General features: G+C 32.1%; 1 protein-coding gene across 6 annotated transcripts in view; it reads left to right on the plus strand.

The window, feature by feature from the left end:
• Positions 1-10,711, plus strand: part of LOC143223373 (adhesion G protein-coupled receptor L3-like) — a 121,049-nt gene extending 110,338 nt beyond the window's left edge. For 5 of the 6 annotated variants that reach the window (XM_076451275.1, XM_076451274.1, XM_076451276.1 and 2 more), the window contains 2 exons: positions 911-989; positions 5,988-10,711. In XM_076451275.1, coding sequence (XP_076307390.1) covers positions 911-989; positions 5,988-7,075 — 1,167 coding nt within the window. In that variant the 3' untranslated portion in view covers positions 7,076-10,711. The remainder of the gene's footprint in view (positions 1-910; positions 990-5,987) is intronic. The other variant, XM_076451279.1, reaches the window with a different exon arrangement.
• The last annotated feature ends 243 nt before the right edge of the window (positions 10,712-10,954 follow it).

Genomic DNA, 10,954 nt, shown 5'->3' on the forward strand with positions numbered 1-10,954 from the left:
CATAATTTTCTAAATCACTTGTAGTCAAATAAAAAAACATGCAGAATTCACCAGTTTGTCTCCTGTAGGATTCAGAGATAGTCAGTATATGCTATTGTATTCTTAAGAACGATGCGTGAAATAAAACAAAGTGAACAAGATAACAATAACACTGAAATACGGAGTGTCACAGGTATAATAATATGAGGTCAAACACTCACTTAAATGACATAATTTAAATATTGTTTAGACTGTTGAATTTTCTTGTATCAGTTTCATCTAATTTTACACACACTGAATTTGTTTGGGACATTGTTATAATTTTTAAAACATTATAACAGTAAAATGTATATAATTTTATTTATCAGTTAAAGATACAGTGTTTTTCAATGTTTTGTTTTTAGCCATTCAGGGAAGGGTTGTCTATTTTTTTCTCCTTTTCTTTGAAAATCAAAAGGTCTGTTTTATCAAACGATTTTCTGTTATATGTTGAGAGTTAGAATAGAAAGTGTTATTTTTTATTTCTGAAATTTCATAGGAATAATAGGAACCCAACAGAGTGCAGTAACTTGATAATAGATGTTAAATATATGGTATAGTGTATATTAATGTGAAGTATTTTATTTAAAAAATAGCAAAGCAAAGACATTTCTATGATTTTTATATTTGCTGATTCTATTATGAGACATTGTATACGTATTTACTTGGTTGCATAATTTTTTAAGTTGATGAAAAATATATGAGTTGTAAGCATAATTTATAGAGGGCATTTTCCCCACTTTCTCACTAACAGTAGCTGTTCCTCTCATACTTCAACAGCAATAACATTTTTCCAATTTTATATACAGAATAATTATCTTGTTCTAGTGATATCAACTGCCCACTTACTTTAAACCACTTTAATAAAATTTCAAAATATTTATATTTACAGTCTCCTCCCCATTCATGGGTTATAACTTTAGGACATGATACATCATTGGTTACTTCATCTTTAATCAACACAACAGAAGGTTAGTGGAATGTTTTTAGTTTCTTTTTAGTAATGCTTGTTTATTCTTTATAACCTTATTTTGTTCATGCAGTCTTAATTTAACATTTATTCTCTTCTCATATTAGAATCTTATACAAACATTAAGATTTACCATTATGTTCCTTTGAGCTCATTTCATTTATTAACATTAGCCGATATATAATTCAAAACATATTTTTTTTCATTTGTCTGCCATCCTATAAAACTAAAAGTATCTCAAAATTAACCAAAACACATGATTAGAGAAGGTAATAAGTGACCAGGTTATAGCTGTTAATGTCCTAAATGGATAGTTCTAATAGGGCATTTACCTCCACTCACAAACTTAGTTATTCTTGTTCATTGCTGCACTCTATATACTGACTTTTTCTTTATGCGTTCTACAAGTCTTGCCTTCTCTTCTTGTTGAAATTAATATATTTCAACATGTCTCCCATGCAAATCATCATGAGTCATCCATCAACCAACAGTTGGATAGCATGTTCATGTGACACATGTGACTCCCTTTACACTCCTCTCCAGAACCTTCACTTCTTATTTGGCAGTGTTCCGGTTTTGATGTGTTGTTTTATTTACTTAATGCTGCATGTGTGACTTTGTTTTTCTCAAGAAGTGGTTCTTTTTAAACTTGATTTGAGCTATTCAACCAGATTCCTTTTTTCATATTTATCATTTAATTCACTTCACTTTATTTATGCACTTGAGTTTTGTGAAACTTTTCTCTGCAATCGTTTTCAAGTTACCCTCACCACTTTGGGAGTTACAACAGCAACCAGCATTTTTCACAGGTCTCAGGCTCAGGAATCAGATAATGAATTTATGTGCTGTCATTCATCAGGAGGTCGAATGCTGCAGAGTCCAACATTTCTCCCAGGACTTCATCATGTCTTCTTCTGAAACTGCTAAGCCTTTTTTGACTGATGAGGACTTTGTTCATTTTTTCTACCTCAAGAGTTTGCCAATCATTTCCACTCCCAACCTTGGGACTCACCCAGGCCTGATTCTGTCTTATTGGAATTTCTGTCTCAAGTTTGTGCTGTTTTATTTGTGTCATCTATTTTTTTTCAACTCATCCTCTACTTTACATGTATTATTTTCACACCTTTGGTTTTCCTCCCTCCTCTGATATTTGGGTTATTGCTGTTTTGTTAACTTAACATTTTTGCAAGGAGGTTAGCTTGTTTCACTCATAGAGACTTCTGGCCACCCTTTCTTACCACCAGGTAGACTATACATCTTTTTATCAGCAGTTATTTGATTTGTTTTTTTTTTTTTTACCTCTTTGAAGAGCAGATTCCAAATATACTATTAGTTTTACTCATAGCCTTCTCTTTATCTTTCTTTCTTGTATTAGCTCTCAGAGGATCTCCACAGATATCCTGAGGAATTTTTGCCAATACTCTTCATTTTCTCTTCTCCATTTAGCCTGTACTTCATCCTCAAATCTGGCCTTATGTACATGATTTATTTGTTGTTGGAACCTTCTCGGTGGAGACTTAGTTTTGACTGGGGTCATTTTACTTTCCTTATATATCATCGGTCTTACATTTTTCTCCTGTTTTGTAGTTTCATGTATTTGCTCCAGATCCTGATAATACCATGCTTCAGGTAATGTAAGCCTAACAGCAGTCTATCCTTTCAACTTTTGCAACCATCTCTCTCTGTTGTATCCTCATATGGTACTTATTCTTCTCGTCTCTTTCCTGTTTCTTCTGTTTGTGAATTTCCTTCATTTGATATCATCCATTTTCATCAGTACTGGTGGCTACCATGAAGGTGTGGATCCTATTGAAGTTTGACTGATGATGCTTCTTCCTTGCTGGATTACCTTAATTCACAATCAATAGGTACTAAATGTTCTTTTGAAATGTTTCATTATTCATTATTCTTTCCTTTTCCATTCTTCATTGCCCACTTCCTTTCCTCCTCCTAGAGGTTCTGTGACATGCCTTATCAGTCAGATGCAATTCAGGATTTATTTTGCATTAAGCAGTTTGAATCAGCTCACCATTCCTCTTATTGTTTTTTTCCCCATTTTTTGCTGTTCCCATGACAACTAGAGAGTGACAGTTGGTCATAGATTTCTTGCCTCGACCACTTCATCACACCCCCAAGTTCACCATGGAATCTTTATTTTTCTCCTGGAGATAGGCATTTTCAGCTGGCAGTGGATGCCAGTAATGGATGTATACATTGTCTACCTCCCCATCCAATTAGCACTTTAGTTTCAACCTTCTCTTTGGTCTGTTCATCTTGAGGTGGTTTACCTATTTAAGGTAGTTCATTCAAATTTATTTCAGCTCCATAGGTGTTTTGTCACATCATATGAGCTTTTGCTTATCATTTTCAGGCTCCAATGGTTCAATTCCATTATTATAGGAAAGTATGGCCATGCTACAGACTTTGATGCATCTTTAACTGGCAAGTTTTGTTCAGAGGTCTTCTTTTTTGAATCACAGATCCTACTTTGTGGCAAGTGGTGCCTGACCAGGTATTCTATAACTTCATGTCCAGACTGTAAGCTATGTAGACTTGCACTCTATTGCCCATGGCTTCACACACTTACCTTAAAGATGGTGTGTTTCACCAGATTATTGGAAGAAAATCTGCCTTGCAATAATTGCACCATACACATGTCCATTCCAAACCATATGATCCATGGACTGCATGGGTAAAGGAGAAGGGGATAACTGCCTATTCTTGTCATGCCTTAAGTGAATAATACTATATGGTCTGCTTTTCAAAATGTTTAGTGGTACCCCATTGCACTGTCTCCAGTGATGATGTTCCTTTGGATTCTTCACCTCCCTTCTTTGAGTGGAGTATGGGAGTTCTTACCACTTTTCAGTTCCAAGATGGTTCGTCATGGAGGCATCTTTCTGGATGGATTCTACAAAACAGTTGGCTGTGACCATTCAGTTGAGAGTTGGAATGTGGTGTTCTGCTGGTGTAGGTACAACTTGACCTCCACAGGAGTTGATCTGTTTCTTCACTGGTGGACATGATCTCATGATGTTATTTACACAATCACAGGAGTTAGTCTCGTATCTTACTTGATAACATTACCTACTTATACTATTTGCACATTCAACAATATCCACAGCCACTGGAGTTGCTCTATCACCTTACGAGATGATGTGGTTTTTTTCTACCATTTATAATACTGTAGAGTTGACCCATCATTGAAGTTGTTGATGTATTGGGTTGAGGAATAATTCGTGAGCGTTTTTTCAAGTTAACAAAATATATTCATAAATGAAACGCTTTTGCAAAATATTTCATGTCATTTGGTAGATAATTTTTTGCTCTAATAGATGGTGTGTTTGATTTTCATATGTCTTTAATATTTGCTTTCATTTTCAGCTCATTAAATGGAATGTCAAGTGGACAAAATCGAGCATTTTCGACACCATCTACTTTTCGCATTTAATTTTTTGCAAGTTCGTTTAAAACAATGCATACTATATACCTAGGTATTACATGAAATAAAGTATCATAATAAATGTTTTGGGTGTAATGTGTTCATGCATTGAAGTATTGTATAGTCTTGCATGTAATGCTTGAATGAAATTATTTAAAAATGCTCACGAATTATTCCTCAACCTAATAGCATGCTACTGCTAATCTACACATACAGTTGAGTTGATTTGTTACCCCAGTGGTTGATGTGGCCTTTTGTTACACATGTTGAATCCATCCTCATAATGCCAGATGGATAGTCCTAAATTGCTGTAGGGTGTTGATCGTTGTGTAGAATCTAGCAATCAGAGCAAGTCTTAATCTTTGGTTATTGGGTAAGAGGTGAAGTCAATATAATCCTCATCCTACTCTCACAAGGGTTTGGATGTTGTTAATGTGCTAAGTATGTTTTGATGAGCACTAGCCACTCTACACATCAAAATTTCTGCTCTTGTGTTTTATGAAATGCACATGTCTGAAGAGTGCAGTTCCTTTTCTTTGATCCCTAGATCTTTCTCTCATGGTCAGAGGTATCCTTGAGTCTCTTCTAGAGGTACTTCTACTACACTATGTAACACAAATTTTGTTCGTGGATAGTATGTGTTATTTCTTAATTGGTTATATTGTAAAAGTAATGAAAATGGCCATTATTCCCTTCAAACTTTGCTTTTTTGACCTGGATAATGAAATTTAGAAATTAACCTATTTTCTATGTAAAAACGGGCAAATTTGCACATTTTCATTTACATAAGGTCTGAATAAAACAACATGAAACAAGATTTACATGTATTTATACTAAAGTTGTACAAAAATGTTTAGAAGTGAGTTATTTTTCGAGATTTGTGACTGTAATGTAAATCACTTTCACTAATCAGCCCCCAAATATAGTTTCCCATCATGTTTTTGTTATATGCTCCCAGGTCATAAAAACAAAGTTTAAAGAGAAAAATAGGACCTTTTCCATTTACTTTAAGCATAAGCAATTGGGAAATAACTTTCTGCTCAGGAACAAGAAAAAGTAAAAATTTTGTTACATATTGTTATTTCCTCCTATTGGCCCATCTCTTTCTCAGTATGTGATTCTAGCTAATCTTGTGAAGAGAGTTATGTACCATATTAGAAATTATAGTTTTCTATGCTGAAAATGCAGTTCCAGTAGTTACTTCCCTCCCTTCACTCTTCCTCCCCCACTTCTCTGGTGCTCACACTTTCTGCCAAACTTCAAAGAGAAAGTTCATTGGAGGAGTGTAGAGGGAGTCAGTGTCTGTTGTGCTACTATTGTTTGATGGATGATGCATGATGATTTGCATGCGTCTTACATTGGAATATTTTATTTCCAACAAAAGGGTACGTATAACGAAAACGTTTGCACATAGAGGGCAGCACAAAACGTGAAAAGCTAAAACTAATCTTGTGAGAGTTGATAAGTACCTATGAGAAATACATTTTTAATATAAGAAAATTACAACTTTTTTGCCATGTTATAGCTTTTTTGTTGCTTTTCTCGTATGACCTTCAGACCCTGCAACCTCTAGAAAACTTAACCAGAACAGAAAATCATCACAGAATAACAATATGTCATCACAAAATGTCAGTAGCAAGTCTAACCTGAGAAACAGTCTTGGAAACCGTATCTTGAATGAAGACCTATTAGAACAAGAGGGAAGACAGACAATTACTAGATTCCACAGGCCTCTAGCTGCTGGAAGTGTGATTGAAAACCCAATGAAAGCATATGATCTTTATCGTTTATATAAAGAACAAGGCGCCATACATCGATCAGATAAGAACCAAAGAATGAATCCATTCTTGGACCACATTTATGAGTCTATTGATGCTGACCAGGAGTCCCTGTCTCCATCATATAAGTGCTACCAGCCTTCAGTTTCTTGCAATCAGACATCACCTGATGAACAGTTACGATACAATTATAGCTCTAGTCGTCAGTCAACGTCAAGCATTGTCTGTGATCAGCGCCCACTACTCCCAGCTCATTTAACAAACAGTCCTGCTAACCTGGGTTGCTTACCTAGTGATTGTCAGCATTCCATGCCCTATTCTTATCCAGATGAAACAAGTTTCCCAAAGCCAAGTCCTTTAGATTCAGACATTTCTTCAGTGAGTTCCTTAGATATGAAGGGAAACAGTTCCTCATCTACTCTACCTGCTCATTCCACTACTCCAAGCAGTGAGTTCAGTGATGGTCAGTTAACTAGTCTATCTCGCCACCGTCAACATAGGTATTTACCTGCAGTGGTCCAAAATCTGTATCCTCAGAATGAGTTCTTAACAATTAACACTACAAACTACCCCAGTTTCAATATTGTGTCAGTAGACCCCACTAAATACTACAGTACCAGTGTTATGAACTCAGATTGTTACCTAGGTGACAAATTTATGGCCAAAGGACAAAACAGCTATCCTAGTGATCTTACAGTGGCGAACTACTCCAAGGGTGATCATAGTGATAATTCTCTAGCACTGGACCAAAAGAACCACTCTAGTGATAATGTTGTTGTAATGGCTGTTTTGGATGGGGAACAAGTGGTATGTAAACTTCAACCTGAAGATTTCAAAAGGTCAAAACATGAACCTACATTAACTTAATTTTCAACTGACCAAAGAAAGTGTAACTTCTTGCTGTTTGTATATGTGTATAGCCTTTGTACAAATATGCCTTTCACTGTCGCCAAAGCTGATAATGCTATTGAAATAAGTTGCCTTGACATTTTTGTGTACACAATTTGCTGATCAGTCTCATTTTCTTCTTGTTGTAATGAAGTCCAAAATTTTGTCAATTTCTGGTTCTATGGCCTAAGACATTATCAGTATATCCCACAAAATTCTTAGCAGTAATGTCATTGTATAGAATTCTCTTTACCTTGGAAAGTTCATGTATCCTACAATTGTTAACGGTCAGTGTTATTTTTTCTTTCTCATTTGAATGTACTGTAAACAAATAATACTAGTAATTTTTCAGTAATAGTAGTAAATATACCAAAGTTTTTATTAACAGTACTACCAATGCTCTTAATTAAATGAACGTTATTTTTACATTAATAGTTAAATTATAAATGTTGGAAAATATTTTAGTTTGTTTCACATATATTTTCTGCTGTAGAGGGAGAGATACTTTCATTTATTTATAGTTAATAATGGCTCATTGAGCTAGAGCTCAGTTCTTATTTTGAGGACTTGTACAGATTGCATTTAAAAAAGGTTCAGCACATAGCACATAATATAGTATGCCATTCTGTTCTGTAATGATATTACTATTAGTTCATGAGTTAAGAAATATCATATAATTTAAGGTATTAACTTTAAAAAGAAGGAAGTGATAATGAAACAAGGATTAAAATCTATTCTGTCATTAGGTTTGAATTTTGCTTTCATAGTATATAGTAATCCTAATTTATTGGAAAGGCATAAAATATGTGCTTCATACCATAATACTTGAACAGTTGATATTTGAATCAGTGCATTTGTTTTAGGGCTAAAGAAGGTGATGTTAGAACTTATTCAGTTTTAATAAATTAACATAATTCTGTAGGTGAATAGTTGAGATAGTATTTGTTTACATATTGAGTTTTTGAAAAAAGAAGTGGGTCAGAAATACAAGGCTTTAAAAGTGCTAGATTATAAATTGTTTGAAACTCATAGAGTGCATAAATAATTATATCCCTGATAGCATCCATTTCTTTTATCCTAATTAAAACCTCAATTGTTCAGTGATAAGCCTTTGAACATACAGGTTTAAAAACCAAGTCTCAGTACCTATGGTGGGCACAGCACTAATAGCCTTTAGTCTTTAACTACAAACAAATTTTAGGTGAGCCATAATTATTTAAGATTTGAGAATGTTATAATAGTTATGAAAGTGAATTTGTAAACTTAAACCATTAATAACAATAGAAATTTATACTATAGTTTTAAAATTTCCAACATGTGTCACTCATGTATGGAAATCATAAAAAAGTACATTCTCTTTGTTTTATAAACACATTATTTTGTAATAAAAACTAACATAATAAAATAATTACAATTATTTATAGAAATATCTATAACTAGTAATAAACTAACTTAAATGAATAGTGACATTTTTAAATAATAATGCTTGTTAAATATGTATGTACTTTCAATAAATACTTTACACAAATGAGCTTAAAGTTATGTGGCATGTGATTTGATTAATGTACAAAAGGTTTATAGTTGGTTAAGTTTAACATGTGCTGCATAATTTAGAAAGAATAATAAATACCAAGTTTTCTAAGTAGTTGCATTGACCATAAAAAACAAATACTCTTTCTGACTTTAACCTAAAGGTTCAACCAACTCCATAATTTTATTGCAGATTGATTTATAATATCAACTATGTTTAAAGAAACAAAATCGTCTTTCTAAAATGTAAAACAGTCCAAGATATTTGTCTTCTGTGAGAATATATATTTATATTAGAACATTGTTTGAGAAGTATTTGGTGTTTTAATTTGTGTATTTATATTCAAGGCATAAGAAAGGCAATGCTACAACTTATTCAGTTTTAATTAATTAGGATAATTTCGTGAATAAATTACTTAAGACATAGTATTTGTGTTAATTTTGAATTTGTAAATTAAGTTAACTTTGAAAAATAAATTAGTAGTTTAACCAATTACTTATTTTAAAATTCAGTAACAATTAAAAATATAGATAGATTCCTACAAGTCTATTTCCACATTTGAGTTCCAATGGTGAAAATGAAACTTTTAATCTGAATATAATTTTCATATTACAAAATTAACTTTCTTTTACTTGTTTAGATTTTGAAAATGAAAAAAAAAATAAAAAAAAATTGTATAATAGGGTATAGCCATTGATTGACACAAGTGCAAAAATTTGGACACATTCAGGAAAATCTTTTAAAACATACTGATAATAGTTTAGAAAAGGTAGATTAATCCTTTGCTTTTATATTCACACATATATTGTGATTATTGTGTTTCATTGTTTATGTATATAAAAGTAACCTTTTTGGGTAATCAATAATTTTATTTGTTTTATTATGACTGTTACTTCATAAACTAAAATTATTTTCACCTTCAATTAGTATGTTCATTTGTTTCATCTTTTAGTATTAGGTAACAACAACTATTAATGTCAGTTTTGTAATGTCATAAATTAATGTCTACCTCATTTAAAGATAATCTTTCTTTTGAAGTATAAAACCACTTTGTTAATTAACTGTATCGTCTAATACGTTTTATGTATTTTTAATAAGCTTATGACTTTGCATTATTTTATTTTTATGAATACAACAACCAGACACGTATATTTATGCACAATTAACGTGTTCCTTTAATACTTTTTTTGTAATTTTAATGTTTTTCTTGCATGTTTTAGAATGGGAAGAATATATGTTCCATCTTATCCATTTCTTCAATTTAATACTGAATAGTGGATGGTTATATTTGTAACAAAACTACTTGCATAAAAGTAGCTACCATGTTGTAGTCCCATATATGTGTGTGTGTTTCATAATCATTTCAATTTTTCCAGTCTAATTTGCAAATAAATTAGTTTAACATTTTTTTGTTTGCATAATTTCATTTCTTATTTAATATATTGTGTGTTAAAATAGTTTTATATTTGAAGTAAACAAATAAATAGGTTTGTGCATTAAAGTTTACATATTCTATTAATTGTTATAAACAAATTTCAGGACTAAAGTGTGTGATGAGAATTTTTTAAAATTATTACATGCAAATAAGTAAGACACTTGAACGATTACTGTTCAAGAGTTTCCAAATTTTCACTTACTCAAATTTCTAAGATGTTAAATAATGTCTCTACAATTTTGACTTCTTTTAATTTATTACTATTCCTTGGAATGTGTTGCATTAGTGTGTGTGTTGTTGTTGTTTCTTTTTCAGTATCTAAGGTGAAAGTAAACACAGAGAGTAGGATATTCCTACAAAATTAGTGAAGTACTGTACATAAACATTTTTTATGTAAATATTTCTTTATTTCTGCTCAGATATTAAATACATATATATAGTAGGTGTAAGAATGTTCTTCAAAACGTTTTGTTGTTTAACATTTTTTAAAATTCTGAATAGCCTGTAAAGTGTATAGAACTTTAAGTGTTAAAGGCTCGAAATGTTTGATTTTATCACATTTGGAAACAGAAAAGACTATGTATTGTGTATCTTTGTAAAAGTTTGAATCAAAATTAAAGGTGTGTTGTTTCTGTTGCTATAAATCCAACTAATAAGTTTTTTGTTTCTTTTTTTTTACCCTTATAGTTGAGAGATATACTATCAGTTTGACCATAAGGAATTAATAAGTATCATATGTTTGTCTGATGTCAAGGCAGTTTTTTATAGCAACAGCTAGAATGTAATATTTACAATAACTTTTGTTAAATTTCGTGCAAAGCTACTCGAGAACTATTTGCACTAGCCATCCCTAACGTTGTAGTAAAAATCTAAAGAGAGGGCAACTGCTAGT

This window comes from Tachypleus tridentatus, chromosome 8 (assembly GCF_004210375.1).
Source record: "Tachypleus tridentatus isolate NWPU-2018 chromosome 8, ASM421037v1, whole genome shotgun sequence".
NCBI lineage: Eukaryota > Metazoa > Arthropoda > Merostomata > Xiphosura > Limulidae > Tachypleus > Tachypleus tridentatus.